The sequence below is a fragment of the Acomys minous genome (genome assembly GCF_964271855.1).
Source record: "Acomys minous genome assembly, chromosome: 4".
Taxonomy (NCBI): Eukaryota; Metazoa; Chordata; class Mammalia; order Rodentia; family Muridae; genus Acomys; species Acomys minous.
In genome coordinates this window covers 34,862,229-34,878,395 of record NC_140486.1, presented here as the reverse complement: position 1 = coordinate 34,878,395, position 16,167 = coordinate 34,862,229, and the positions used below count along the sequence as shown (strand labels likewise).

The 16,167-nt window shown below is 38.1% G+C and overlaps 1 protein-coding gene across 1 annotated transcript in view; it reads right to left on the bottom strand.

Moving 5' to 3' along the window:
• Positions 1-10,074: 10,074 nt before the first annotated feature.
• The window catches only part of LOC311596188 (uncharacterized protein), a gene marked incomplete at its 5' end in the record, with an annotated part of 58,119 nt that continues 52,026 nt past the window's right edge, over positions 10,075-16,167 (bottom strand). The window contains one exon of the mRNA XM_084779418.1: positions 10,075-10,478. Within this exon, the coding sequence (XP_084635544.1) occupies positions 10,233-10,478 (246 nt within the window). The 3' untranslated portion in view covers positions 10,075-10,232. The remainder of the gene's footprint in view (positions 10,479-16,167) is intronic.

Sequence of the window (16,167 nt, the reverse complement as noted above, 5' to 3'; positions counted from 1 at the left end):
AAAGAATTGTGTAGGAATTTTGATGAGAATTGCATCAAATCTGGAGATTGCTTTTGGGAAGATAGCTATTTTTGCTGTGTTGATTCTTCCGATCCACAAGCATGGGAGATTATCCATTTTCTGATATTTTCTTCAATTTCTTTAAAGAAGACAAAACAGATCAGTCTGGAGTGATGACATGCCCATCTGAATAAGTAATGTGAAAACCCAGGTAAATGAGGTGGCTGTGGTGCATAAAACCCATGGACCACACAGGAGGCCACTGTGGCTCAGAGAAGAATACAGGAGCCGCACAGTGAGGCCAGAAGTGTCTGGAAAAAACAGTAAGGTGTGAGGGAAGTTGACTTCAGATATCATACTTAAATCTGAATTCTTGAGTTTGCAAAACTAAAGACACAAGAAAAATAAGCCTGGAGATCATGCTGCTCCCTCCTTCTTTTGGAAACAAAACCAGGCACTGCCAAAGTCAAAAGTAACAGGAAACTTAACTAAACCAGAGGCCTATGCTTAGTCTCAGAATGTGAGTATTAATAAAAACACAGTGGGAATCTTACTTTCTTGCCCTACTAGTTTGTCTGCTGTCCATTGCAACTTGATTACCTTTCAAGGAAACAGAAAATAGAGTGCCATATGGAAGAAGCTCAGAACCAAAATTGACTCAGGGAAACACAGGAACAGTCTACTAAACACTAAACTAGGTAATTCCTGCTGAAGGGCATGTTTCCAATATTGTGTTCATGATCTCAAATATAATAAAGAACTTAACGGTTAGAAAGAGGAAGAAAAAGAAATACATAACATATTTTTTAAAAAAGCCAAGTTCAGTTGGAGCTGCTTAGTAGGAATCTACCTCAGGTTTTGAAAAAAGACTAGGGATATAGCTGAGTGCTAGAAACACTTGCTTAGCACGCAGGAGCCCCTGGGTTCAATATCTACTACTGTGGGAGGGGGCAGGAGCAGCAAGCCTTTGCATCATCTCACCCACAGGGTTACACTTGGTACATAAACCCAACTTAATGGTGTGCCTATGTTCAGCTTTTAAATATTTTTTCAGAACTGGTGTAGCCAACTCCTTAAGGTTATCTGAAGAAACTAAATTCATGCTGAAATTTTCAATAAAGAATAAAGATAAAAACAGGTATAGCTTCTCTGCTTTCATTGTGTCAGAAACTCATGGTCAACACTACAAACCACTACTAACCCACTAAGCCTACTGCATTGTCTTAGTGTGGATGTCCTAAGCATTGTGAGGAAGGCAGGCCAACTTGAATTCTTTAAGTGTTTCATTCTCTCTTATATCTCTGTCCATGAGATATTTCTTCTAATCAGCCTAAGACTGAGTAAATGAGGGTTCCGAGAGAGGATTAGAGGTGTGCCATAGCAGAACATCAAGAGAAAAGAAGAGATAATCTAATGCTCGCTGCAGATCATGAGTTTGAAAGGGGAGTTTGTGAGAAAAATATATATATTCTTAGGTGCCACTTTGCAATTAGGATGCCTCCCCCAAATGGGTTTGATACAGGACTTTTATTTTAGGGAGAAACTAATCAAATAAGAAGCAGAGGGTGATAAGTTTTCAGACACAAGTAAACACTCAAATATATGCCTTCCCAATCTTTTCTCATTCTCCAAATTCTAGAAAGGAGAGTGATGCTAAACATGAGGGAAATTGGAGACTCTAGAAATCAGCGACAGAGTATCCAAATAAAGCTCCTCCCATGTCATATCTACTCTCATATCTCAAAAATAAGATGAAGAGGGTTTGATTAAAATTTTCACTGTTAAACTCTAATTTACACACACACACACACACACACACACACACACACACACACACTACTGCTCTCTTGCTCACTCTCTCTCTCTCTCTCTCTCTCTCTCTCTCTCTCTCTCTCTCTCTCTCTCTCTCTCTCCCCCTCCCTCCCTCCCTCCCTCCCTTCATCCATCCCTTCCTCTCTCATTTTATGAAAAAACAATGGCAATGGGCCACAGTCCTGGGTTGTTAGACAGTCACTATTGGATGGTTGTTTCCTCTCATCACCCAGAAGTTCTGATGGCTGAACTGAACTCCTGGGCCATCAGAACATGGAAGGAGCAAAGAATACTTCCTCTGGCAACTCTCCAGAGTGAGGGTATTGCAGCTCATACCTTGGTTCATACCTGGCCTTCCATGTGTTTTATTAAATAGTTCTTATTATTTTACATAGACATTTATATTATTTCATTGTGTACATACATACAATAAACTACCTACAGCTACAAGAACCACAAAACAATCAGGAATTATATGAATGTTACATTCATACTGTTTTGGCTATTTGTATTTGAAAGCCTTGAAGAAAACATCTTTCCTACCTAAGTGTGTCTAAAATTCTGTGTTGTGAAGGGTGGATCAGGGCCCAGGGTGTCTGCTCAAACTATTGCACTAACCAAGGACAATACAAGCAGTAAACATCAAACCCCTACTCTGATCTAGCCAATGAACAGGACATTCTCCACAGTTATGTGCAGAGCAGGGACTAACTCTGGTGCCCAATATTTGATGACCTCCCATTGTTGGGGAGCCCTGGTGGCACTCAAGGAAAGAATAGGCAGGCTACCAAGATGAGACTTGATAGCCTGTGACCATAAAGAGGGGGAGGAGATCTCCCTCAGTCATGGACCTAGGGGAGGGGAATAAGGTGGGGGTGGGAGGGAGGGAGGAACGGGGGAATACAAGTGATGGGGTAACAATTGAGTTGTAATCTGAATAAATTAATTTAAAAAAACAAAAGAAAAAATAAAATTCTGAATGTAAATCAATATCTATCGTATCTCGTCATTATCAACTGAAAACATCTATCTAGACCTAAAATCATCTTAAAACTGTTTCGGAGTTAAGATGTTTTTAGGCTTTCCAAGTTTTAAAATAATAAGTTACTACCCAGTTCCTAGAAATTTTGTACAGTAGCATCAGAAAGAATAACACTGCTTGCCTGAGATTTATGTATTGGCAGGGCAGGCAGGCGCGGATAAGACTTCACTGCTTGAACTCTCATTCCCCTGGGACAGGTGCAACTTGTGGAACCAGGGGTCAAGTCCAAACAGCTGTGGCGGCAGAGTCTTCTGCTCCTGTGGTTTCTTCCAGTTGTTCATAGTTCCTCTTTGCTTGTGTTCATTTTTCTTGCTGTAACATCTTTTCTTTGGAACCAAATAGAAAGGGTCATTTCTTTACAGTGGCTTTATCACCTGGTATTTGAAAATGTAGAAAAAAACATATCTCAATTATTCTAGAAAAAACTTTCACAAAAAATCAGTAGTTTAATATTTTTATATGTAACTCCTGAGATTGCATGAAACTTGAGAAATGGAATAAAGTATTTCCTATGTTTCTGCCCAAAAGTAATTTACAAATATTACTTCTGTGGCCCTTCAGCTAACTGATCTGTTTATACCCATACTTGTTTTTATCTTTTGGTCTCCACCCATAAGCCTTTGACTGGATAACTCTAGTATTTATTTCCAGGTGGTAATAACAATATGTATACGCACATACAGATATGTATAGGTAGACGGATAGGTTATCTCAGGAGTTAGTTCTTTTAGTTATTTGAATTTTGACCACATTCTTTGTTTATCTTTAATATGGTTATAAATCATGTCATAACTACATGGAAATAAAAAAGCTTTTTTAAAGTTTGCCAATAAAGAGACATATAAGTTAAGCAGAAACACGAACCCCTTGCCAAAACAGCAAGAACTCCCATGAACAAGAGCACCTGGGAAAGAACCTGGAAAAACTTGTTTCCGAGAAAGAACCCCAAAACTACTCAGATTGCTCACCTTCTAGAAACTATTAAATGCAAATTTTTCACTAATAAATTCACAAATTCCACTTGTGCTCTCAGGGAAGCAGCTTTTCTAAGCGTGTCCAATGTCATATCCTTCTTAAAAGGACTATAAGCTCACTTTCTTCATAGAATAAAAAAGCCTTCGAAACACATCAAATATGTTTTTCAGTTAGTTTGTTTATGGCTGGTTCTGAGTGGGAAGAACAGAGCAATTTCCACCAATATAATCTCATTAGTCTCCAAGTTTTCTGAGAATGAAACGCTACATGGCAGAACTATTTATTTTCTTTTCAGTGGATCCTTGTGTCATTCTCCATGCAGTTTAATGAGCAGTTGCTCAAAATCTTCAGAGCAGCTTGAAGTGTTTATTTTGTCAATCACTAGGTTTGCAGAAGCACATATCATTACAGAAGTCTTTCTGGGGAGCCTTCCCTTCTGGATGCATTGCCACCTTATTCCACGGTGCTAAGTGGGGGTGACACAGAGCACATTCGTCTTTGCCCAGTGCTGCATTCCTGTGTTGACAAGAAAGTGATGGAAATCAGCAAAGCATTTATATTCTATAATGGATCTTAAAACAACATATTTCAGATTTATGTTGGTTTTTTTTTTTCTTGATACAGGGTCATACTTTAATGACATTGCCAAGTCCTTACTGGAGTAAAATACACAGGTCTGTGGATTTCCAAAAATTGTATGTGTTCAGCCTGCCAATATTTGAATCAAGAAGTAGATCATTGCCAATATTTTAGGTGGCCGTGTGTCTTTTGTTCTCCTGCCTGACACTATCTCTGATCTTACTACCATTCTGTCATCAGCACAGGTTGATTCATTATATTTGGGAGTTCTATGAATAGGATAAATAGCAAATGCATTTTCTGCCTGAATTTTTTCATTGAACATTATGCTTATCAAATTTTCTATACTGTCATGTTACCAGACATTACTTGCTCTCAAGCTATACAGTCGTATACACCTTTACAACTACACCACAGTTTACTCATTCGTTAAACCAGTGACCACTTCGGTAGCTTCAAATTTGTAGCACTATATATCATGCTTTGATGAGCATTTCTGGGTATCTTCTTATGAAAAAGAAGTATTATTTTTTTATTGGACATTGCTTACAAAAGAAATTCTGGATCATGGGGCATATATATAACTTTATAATATGAGTCTTCCAAAGCAGTCTTACCAGCTCTCACTATTAACAAGACTTGAATGGTTTCTATTTCATGTTTATCAATATAACATTGGTGTGTATCTTTAATCATCATAAATAAAGTTTTACCATTTGTCCTGAGGCCAAGCACACCTTTACAATACCTTAAACATGTGCATCTGCCTAGGTTGCAGAGAGGGTGTTCACTACTGGCCCCTTCATCAGGTGTATCTTTGGTAGTTCTCGCTCCATCTGCTCAGGCCTCCACTCCCTCTTAGTGTACTCAGATATCCTTCTTTTAGTAGTGAGCTTCAAAAGCTTTGGCCTGGACCCTACAAGTGTAAACTAAGCTATCATTTTCTGGGTAGCATGTGGTGCTCACTGTAGGGATTCTCTAGGAGAATAATGTTTCTAATATATACCTAAACAGCCATCAAAAATTATTTCTTACCTTACATATTCAAGTCAATTATTAAAATGTCATAGAAGTCAAGAGAGCCTTTCAGAATCTGATACAAGTTTATATTTTTCTCTCTTTAAAATGTATACATATACAAAAATACAATTCTATAGAGACGGTGGTTTAAACATACTATTATACACATCCTAGACTGCTGAAGACAACAGGTGCAGAATTTGTATACTAGAATCACTCAATTTATGCTTCTTATCTATTCTGAGAATAATTTTGAGTGTCATTAATGATTAAGTATTCCAGTGGATACAACATGTTTCTGTATTGAAGAAAATTAGGGTTTCTCGTGTGGATTAGTATATCAAACATACATTTAATTGACTGTGTTTGCCATACATTTTGATTCTGTGGTTGGTTGTTTGAGACATTGTCCATTGCATAGGCCACAATCCTCCTCATTGGCCTGATGAATGCCAGGACTCCAGGTATGCACCATCAGATCTGGCTTAGCTACCAATTTCTAATTCTGTATGAATTTATTATTCCTCTTTTTTTTATAAGTTTATAAAAATCAATCATTATAAAGAACGGGAATAGACATTTCTTTCAACTATATGATAAATTCCTGAGCAGTTTCCCCATTATCCTACTTCTTGGCCATTTGCTAGAAAAAACACAGACTGACCAACTTTTTTAATGAATAAAAAATAGTAGTATTGAATATTTATAAAATAACACAGCAGTTAATCTTTTCCTCAAAATGTCAAAAAGTTTTTAATCAGTTCGTTACAAAATGCATTAATAAGACAGAAAACGCAGAAGTTCCTTATAAAGAATTTTATGGTACTGTATTGAGAGCAAGTACGTGTGCATGTGCGAGTGCACACACACACACAGAGAGAGAGAGAGAGAGAGAGAGAGAGAGAGAGAGAGAGAAAGAGAGAGAGAGAGAGAGAGAGAGAGAGGAAGAACCTCCACATCTGAATGATAGAGTGAACACAGAGCCTGGGTGTGGCATTACAGACCCAGCCCTGTGTTGCACTGTCAGGCCCTCATGCTCAAGCCTGCTCTCATCCAAAACCCACTGTCCTTATTTCTTCTTCCTTCTCTACAAGATGCAGCACTCCTACCCCTGAGTTTTTATGTAGCAGGAACGTCCATTGTTTGTCAAAAGACAAAGCTCCAGGAACAACACAGAAGCCTCACCTAAGAACCTGCAGATCAAAACCCTTGAGCCAGAAGCTTCTTCCACATGCTCCACTTGCCTGCATGAGTTGAGATGAAAAGAAATTAAATTTATTTTTCCACTCTGAAAACTTTCCATCCAGTTCCTGAAACAGTTTAGTCTCCAGAAGCATCTGCAGGATGTCTATACAAAACTAAACAAGGCAATCCTCGTGGTCCAGGTGATCTTGTCACGCACTTCAGAATGCTGAGTGTGCTGAAAGCATGCCATTCAGCTTACCTTGTTGACACTGCTACTTGCCAATCAGACTAGAAGTTATTCTTTTCAGAGGACCTAATAGAGAAGGAAAGCAGAGCTCGTAAATTATGCAATGTGCTGGGGGAACTCAGGTTATACAGAGACCAGATCTAAGAGTAGAAAAATAATTCCTTCCTTAGTTGTAGCTTATCCTATCAAGGATGTATCCCCTTGTCTCCATCGCTCCTCTCTTCTTATATACACTTACTCCCTTTGGGGTTCCATTTGTCTCTGTTGAAAATCAATACATTCATAGTTTTGTGGGTTTTTTTTTTTTTAATCTCTGTCCTCAACTTCTCCTTCAAGTTCTCTCTTTGTTAAAACAAACAAACAAACAAAAAAACAAAAAAACAAAAAAACCTAATTTGGTCTGCAGCCTTTGAAGTCGCATGCACATAGCAAGCTTAACACAGAATATCTAATTCTTGATTTACTTTCAAATATTGGATAGCTCACATTTTTCCCATGACAGAAATGGCCACTAATATTCATCCAGGTGTCCAGGTCACATACCATGGTTTATTGTTGATTTCTCTCTTTCTTACCAACAATCTGATAATAAATCTTGACATCTCTCTCATCTGGGATCTAATGAAGTCACAACTTCTCTGCTAAGGACTCCTAGTCCCTGACAATTCTTACATCTGCAGCAGATGCTACTGTATTTCAACCCATACATCAGACCAAGTCTGAGTCATTTAAAAATTCAGACAGACCAGACGATCACTGCATTTAAAAATGTCCAGCAGCTTCCTTTCACACTTAAAATCCAAACTGTTTGTTTTTTGTTAACATTCTAAGTAATTGTTTTGATTATGATATTTTTATACAAAAACTATCTTTTTATTTGTTTTCTTTTCCCATGGCCCTCTTCTGTGTTCCTTTCCATCTTTTCTGTTTTTTGTTTGTTTGTTGTTTTTGGGTTTTTTTTTTATCATATACCTCTCTTTTTTACATAAGATTGGTTCTCCAAGCCAATAAACCTCTTTCTAGTTTTAGGACTCTCTCTCTCTCTCTCTCTCTCTCTCTCTCTCTCTCTCTCCACACACACACACACACACACACACACACACACACACACTTATAATTTTAACTCTAGGTATATACTTTTCAGTAGCATTCTGAGGAGTGTGTTGTACATTCTTTATTATTCATAACTTCCCTATGGAATTTTAATTACCAGACACATTGTCATTAATAGTGTCACCTGTGTCCTTGCTTCCTTTGGGAAACAAACAAGGACTTAACAGATTCTACATGAATATGGGATTAGCAGATAAATAATTCATTGACAAGGTTTTAGATGAAGAAAATGCTGGGCCAAGCCCTCTGTGAGTCCCTTCGCTTTCAGAATCCAGCTCACTACTGTCTGCTCGCACAAAAGGCTACTACCCCATGGCAAAGCGACTTGGGACATCTGTACCCTACACGTTAGAAATTATTTATAAAACTGAACATTGATGCTGTACTTTTCTTCTTGGGGAATTGTGCCCAAGGGACAATTTTTAAATCTATACTTGAAGTATATTTATTTCTAAATATTTTTCCAGGAGACACTATTTTTTCTAACTAAGTGAATTCTCAGTAAATTTTCACTCTTATGTCAATTATTTAACTCCAATCCAGAAGCCCCTAGAAATACAAACTTGCATAGAATTCCTTTCTACACGCTGATCGAGATTCTACCCGTTTAATAAAATTTTACCAAAGAATAATCCTGCCAGGATGATCTTGTGACTCAGGAGAGAATGTATTTATCAGTTCAGGAAGTGAAGATGTTTCATCTCAGGAGGCAAAAGAACATGACGTTAAATGGGTAAATCATTTGCCACACCTTAAACGATTTTGGTTGTTCTTCCGGATCACCTTTATTCGAACTAGGAAGCTATGCTATTCAATTGATCACCTAAAGACAATTAATATGCACAGCCTTTTCATGCCTAGAAAAAGCTACATAAAGCCAGACAGGCTTCTTTATAGAAAATGTGTGAAAAGTGTAACCATGTCTTAGTTTCCACTTTCTGAAAGTGACAAGCACCAGGCACAGGTGCAGATACTGAGTGCATAAAACGCAATAGGAATGAGAGGACCTCAAAGGAACTAACTCTGTTTGCCTACCAAAAATGAATGATTGCCCTTTCCATACACCATGAAGAAAATGGCTTCCAGCAGCATTTGTTTGGGGGAAAAGGTAGAGGTATAGAAACCTGTGGAAGTTAGTTCAATAGCTGTTTACATGATCTATGCATAGAGAGCTTATAATAATGAAACAAGAGACATAGACCCTTATACAACATTAACTACAAAGGTAGACTTTACTAGGTAGCACCATTATGTTAAAAAAAAAAACTTTCTAGGCTAAATTAAAGTCTCTTCTTTCTCAAAAAAAAACCCTTTTCCTTCTTAACTCTTCAATGGCATTATAATCAAATGTTTCATAACTCACAGTGATGGTTCCCTATTCTTTGCTTTCATTTTTTTCAAAGTTACTTCAAATGATAAATGAAGAAATCCAAACCACTCTGTCAATAGAGATAACTTTGGTTAGCAATTTAAAAATGACATTTCTTAGCTTATAATACAAGAAGAACTGTCATCTTTACCACAAGTAATCAATCTGCTTCCACATTTTGTATAAAAGAATACTTCTATTATATATGAGAAATTTATTAAGGGCAACTGTCAGAAATAGAACTCACAAATACTAAAGGGCAAATGTGAACAGTAAGAATAATAAAATTGTACATCAATAATTTATGTCTTCCCCAACAATGGTAAGAGATATTTCTTAGGATTTTCCATGGGTTACTTTAAATTCAAACTCTCTTCTCACATGTTTAAAACAATACTCATGACAATAAATAAATATAGACTTTCAAAATCTTATAGCAGAATATTCCTAGGACTGTTCTATACACTTTTAAAATTATATTTATTTATTTACTCACTTTACATCCCAAATGAAGGCCCCCTCCTCTCCTCCCTCCCACCCTCTCACCATTTCCCCCTTTTTTCCCTCCCCTTCTCCTCAGAATAGGGAGGGCTTCCTTACCAACCCACCCTGGCACTTCAAGTTGAATCAGACCTAAACACACTCTCTTTCAGTGAGGCCAGGCAAGGCAGCCAGCCTAGGAGAAAATTGTCCAAAAGCAGGCAACAAAGTCTACGTCAGAGACAGCCCCTGCTCCACTTGCTAGGAGATCTACATGAAGACCAAGCTACCCACAAGTTACATATTTGTTGGGGGCCTAGGTCCAATCCATGCATGTTCTTTGATTGATGCTTCCATCTCTAAGTCTCCAAGGCCTAGTAGTTAACTCTGTTGGTCTTCTTGTGCAGGGTTTATCCCCTCTGGTGTGCAGTGTTTGTCCACTGGAAACAGATTTGTGAAAGGACATATGGTGTTTGTCTACAAGAAGAGGAACTGCCTCTCGCTGGGGCATGGTCTTTGCTAGCTGATAAACATCCTAGTACAGACTCTGACCAGTTACATGTGGGAGCTCCATGTCCTAGCTGTGGCTGGGCATTCCTCAGACATTTATCCTCCATCCTTTTTATCAGTTGTGAGTTTGAGTTGTCCGCTGTGCACTGTACAAAGAAACATTTTTAAGGTGATCTGAGAGCAGCAAGAATATACAAAGAGAGATACAAATATAAACATCAGGTTGACGTTCTATCCATTTAACAAAACAACAGCAGTTGGTTCCACTGGTAGTGTTGTTTACCTTCCTAACCTTGGGTTCTTAGCCATATTTACAGTACCAGGCATGTATTTTCTTCTGTGGAATGATCCTTTAAAACGAATCAGAAAATGGTTGGCTACCACCAAAATATCCATGCCACTCATGCACCCATTAGCTTTTCTTGGCATGCAGGTCATCACTGTAGCTCAAAGATTCACAGCTGAGTAAGACTTCTCATGATATTTCTCCCCTGCAATGTCCCTAAGAACTTTCTGGTACTATGAAATATATCCAACACTGAACAAGCTTCCTGGTCAATATCATTTTGATTTCTTCATGTCCTATGACCAAAGGATATGGTGTCATAAGCAACAGAGTTTTACTGCAAAGTTCTTGGAGAGTTTGGATGTGAGAAAAGAAAGGATAAAATGATATAATAAAGTAGTCTCAAAAAAATAATTTAAAAATATCTGCAATGGCTGGGACTAGGCACTCACCTGCACAGAGTTACCATTAAAAGGCATCAAAAGAGTGCTGGAGAGATGGCTCAGTGGTTAAGAGCTCTGGCTACACTTTCAGAGGTCCTGAGTTCAATTCCTAGCAACCATATGATGGCTCACAACCATCTATAATGGGGCTTGGTGTCCTCTTCTGTCACACATGCAAATAGAACACTCATATAAATAAATAAATATTTTTAAAAAGGCATCAAAAGAATCACTACTTTAAAAAGTTTTAAAAATATCGTTGAACCATTTCTTAACTAGAATACAGTGTGAAAATAAATTTGAATCTAATACCAATTTAATACTGCATGTACTTTCATTTAAATGTTATATTAAAATAAATCTGGGAAAGAGGCAAAAAGGACCATCTTTTGCTGATACCTAACACAACACAATAGTCCTTGTCCTAAGAGATAACCCAAACTATAAAATCCCTCACCAGCAATAAACTGGGATCGTGTGCAAATATGAAAGTATATTGGTTATACATTGTGTCAAGCATCTGGGAAATACAGGAGGTAAACCATATGTAGGAACAACACAATTAGGTTCTTACTACTATGGAAAATAGATTCTAAGAAAACATCAACCAAAGTTGAGAGTCTTTGGTCACTAACAATTAATCTTGAACCCCAGAGGGGTTCTTAGGAAATATCTCAAATTGATAAGGAGATGGCTCAAAAAGTCAAATCAGTTGCTGTGTAAGACTGATGGCCTGAGTTCGTGTCCCAGAAACCATGGTGGGAGGAAAGAAATAACTCCTGAAAGGCTTTCATCTGACTTTTATTCATGCTGTGGCACACCCATGTCCACACTCACATATGAATACACGGTGCTCATATAATAACAGATAAAACTGAAAAATTAAAAAGTGCCTTCAATCCATTGCATAGGGATAAAAAGTCTAATTCTTGATCTATTACACACAAAAAATTAAAACCTCAACCAAGGCCTTAATTCTATGAGGATAGGAGCACTTCCGGTGAAACAATAAGATCTCCGACATTTTATCTCAGAACAAGAAGGGACCAACTGAACCTTTAAGAGGAAATGCATCTGCTTGGAATGGGAATATCATAAGGCAAGGAAACTGCTAGAGGTCTTGAGTAATGTTGTGGTACCTGTGTTTGAAAAGGACAGTACGTAAATTTAATGCTAAGGGCACATCTTAAAATATATGAAGGCAATTCTAATGAAGTCTCTAAATAATGACGGAGACTTGAATCCATCAGGCCATCTTTTGTCACTAAATAAAGCCTCCAATACTGGGACTGAGTAACATCCAATTGAAGAAATCCCATGGAAATCCCCAAACAACCTAGGTTGCTCTCCACAAAGTGACAGCTGGGTCCAATTGCTAACGACCACACCCACACACTTATTGAAGATGAAGACATTGACTGGGTACCTACATAGAACCTTCTGCCTTAGGTTCTAGTGTCTTTGCTATGGGAAGGTACTCTTCAGGTTACCAAAAGAGAAACATAAACACCAACCCATCCACAAAACCTTTGATCTACAATCTGTCCTGCCTGCAAAATATGCTTCAGCATTTGTGGCACAAAGCTTGTGGGAGTAACCAACCAATATCTGATCTGATGCAATATCTTGCCCACTCGATGAAATGGAACCCATACCTTACACCGCTTGTGTCACCAAGATTCAGAGGACGACAGGCAAGCAAGAGTCTCTAAATCAACTAAACACAGCTCATGTGAACTCACCGAGACTAAAGCAGAAATCACAGGGCACTCACAGGTCTGTACTAGATCCTCTGTGTATATATTAGAGCTTTTACTAGAGCATCCAGGACACAGAAATCCTCACCAGGGGTATATAACTCTCACAACAGGGTCTAAAAATAGCAAAAGGGAGTTTGTTATTTAACTAAGTTTTTAATATAACAAAGAAAAATGCTTTAAATCTACATCTAAAACTTTAAATCCTTAAGTTTTTAATGAAAAAGGTAATACTTTTAGTAAGAATGACTTGGTCCTGCTTATGTAATGCATCAATTTGGCCATCTATTACCTATTCACTGGTAATTCTTCCAATGAATACTGGGTATATATATATATATATGGTATTGAAATTGGAGTAGAAAAAGAGAGAGAGATAAATAATGTGATAGCACGTGTTTTGATTTCTAGCACTTCAGGGGCAAGATATTTTCAAGTTTGAGGATAACCTGGGATATACAGCACATCCAAACCAAACCAAACCAAAACTACAACCCCTGCAAAATCATAAAGCCAAAACCAGTTGTGAAAACAAGGGAGACATGAACTGGCTTGTGTTACTATAGGAAAGTCACCAAGTATTAATGACTCAGTCATAGCTGAAACAGAAGCTACAAGAAGTAAATTTCAAATGATGACAATATCGAACAAAACCGGGGAGTTTGTGTGTGGGTTTCTAGATAAATAAGCTGAGTATTTTGAAGAATAAAAATTTCTAGGGAATAGTTTTAGAACAAAAAGGTTTTATGCATAGGACAAAGTTTGAAGTGTAGCTATGAGGTTCTTGGGGTGGAGAGTGAGTGCATGCTTTTCCTGTGCAAAGCTCATCTCCTGACTTCCTGTCACTTAGATGCTTAACTCTGTTCACTGAATTGCTGTCAGCCGCATATCTGCCCTGTGACCCACTGAGCTCTGTGTTTCAGGAAGGTGACTTCTTAATAATCTGATGTCACATTAAGTGGCTTAGTTTACAAGAATTCCAGAAAGCAAATGTAGAGAAATAATAACTACAATAAAGAAACAGAAATTCTCATATGTTTGACTTAAACATTCTATTACCAACATTTAACTCTGCAGAACAAAGTGGCACCAAATGCTTATTGCAGAATATAAAACAGCAACAAGGAAAAAAGCCTTCATTACAATGACAAAAAGAATGATAGGGTAAATTATGCGACATCAAATTATGGGGAAAATATTCATGTATTAAAGTGAGTAGATGTGAAAACCATATAGAAACCCGGCGAGCGATGCTTTAAAAGTTACATTAAGGAACATTATAGACTTGTTTGCAATGGAGACAAGGGCCATGCAATGTATTTCATATTATGAAAATGGCACAAATGCAATTTGCAATAAGTAAAAGAAGTTATTGTTACATAGCAGCTTAAAGAGTTATTTTCTTTTCTTTTCTTGCCAAATATTGCTTTTCAGTATATAAAAATTCAGAGAGAAATGTGATCATGCAGCTATGGAATCCTTGTCCCCTTTGCTCTCCCTTCTCAAGCTTAGTAACATAAAACTTGTCAATAACTCTATCTACACCTAGAAATTCTAAGATATTAAAAGATAGTATAATTCTTGTGATCCAAATAGAGAAAAATAACACAAAGTAAGATCAGATGACTAATGATTCCTCCTCTGAATGTCTTAAATTCAGGCATTTGAAAATTATTCCTCTGGGTCTTCCTAAACCTATTTGACACGAATGGATTTCTACTTAAATATAAATGGTCCTGGGAAGGCCAATTTCTTGAGGCATTATTGACCAGCATCTTTGCTGAGTAACAGCCAAGCCTTCAATTTTATGGCAAAATGCCTAGCGATAGGTGGGAATGCAAATGAAGAGCAAGCAGGTGGAAGGATGGGGGGGGCTGCGATGAATCCAGAATGCCAAGGACCTGTTTCCCAGTGAACACAGCACCTAAGGTGAGTACCATCTTTGCATGTTTAAACCCACACAGAAAGGACTCTGTATCCGGCTGTTACCTAGTGATCATACAGTTTGTTTTAAACAAGCACCCCTGAGAGGTACGGAATGCATCCCGCTTAATACAAGCTAAATAGGAAACTAGAATTAGAAAAATCCTCTTTCTCCCAGCAGCCAACCACCACCAATAGTACCATGGGTACCGGCAGGACTGTTGTATTCCTTTCTCCATGCAGGGGTTTTGTCTGGCTTATGCTTGCATGGGTTTTGTGCATTCTGTCACAAACACTGAGTTCATACATGCAGCTGCCCTGCTGTGTCCAGAAGATACTGTGTCCTTACACTCTACCAGCTCATCTGCTACAACGATCCCTAAGGCTTGGTGGGGCAAGGAATAGAAGATACATATTCCCTGCAGCACCGGACACTCTTCAGTGTCCTATTCTCTGCACCTTGTCCATTTTGGGGCTCTCTCTGTTAGCCACCATCTGCTGCAAATAGAACTTTCTCAGATGAGGAGTCAAAGATCTATTATTGCTCTGGTGGTATAGCAATAATTACTCAGGAGTTGGTTTGATTTGATGTCCATTTAGCAACACAATTGAGAGTAGGTTCTCTGTCTATTCATAGATTCTTGGCCCAATAATTATACTAGATATGGGTTTCATCTTGTGGAGTGGGTGTTAAATCTAATCAGAAAGCACTGGGGAGGGTTAGCCTCTTAATCATACTCAAGAGCTCCGACACATTATTGTCACTCTGGTTTTTTCCTTTACTGACTGAGTGTGTCATCTCCTTGGTCTCATCCTCCATTCATGGCACTCTTTCTTCTGCTTGGTCAAATCTATCACAGGTGCTTTTTGCTGCTATTTTCTCTTTATGGTGATTTAGTAACTGTTCTGTTCCCAATATTTCCTTTGTGTTATTTTGTTTGTTTCCGCTCAGTTTCTGCTGTGCTGCTGACCTAATTTTCTTATCCATCTCGATGACTTTTTTCCCACATGTGGCTGACATTCTGCTTGAGTTTGTGGAGTGATTCATCTGTTTCCTCATTGACATTAGTGATAGTGTTTTTGTTTTTGTCTTTGTTTTTTACTAGTAAACCCCTGAAATTTTTGTCCTTATTTTACCCATTTAATGATCTTTAAACACAGTACTTGAAAAGTTAGAATTGTCTGAAGCGGTTATGTTGCCTTACTTCTTGTCTTTGTATTCTGGGGGTCTCTGATGACCTTACTCAAATTTGGAGCCTGTGGTTTAGGTCAGTTCTCTCCGCTCCCCCCTCCACATACACACACACCCACTCCCCGTTAGCCTTCTTAATTCTTACACTTAGAATGGTCCGTGTTCCAGCTCAAAGGTGTCTCTAAAGTACGTTTGGAGAAAGGGACTAACCAAGCACTGAGAAACACACAGTTG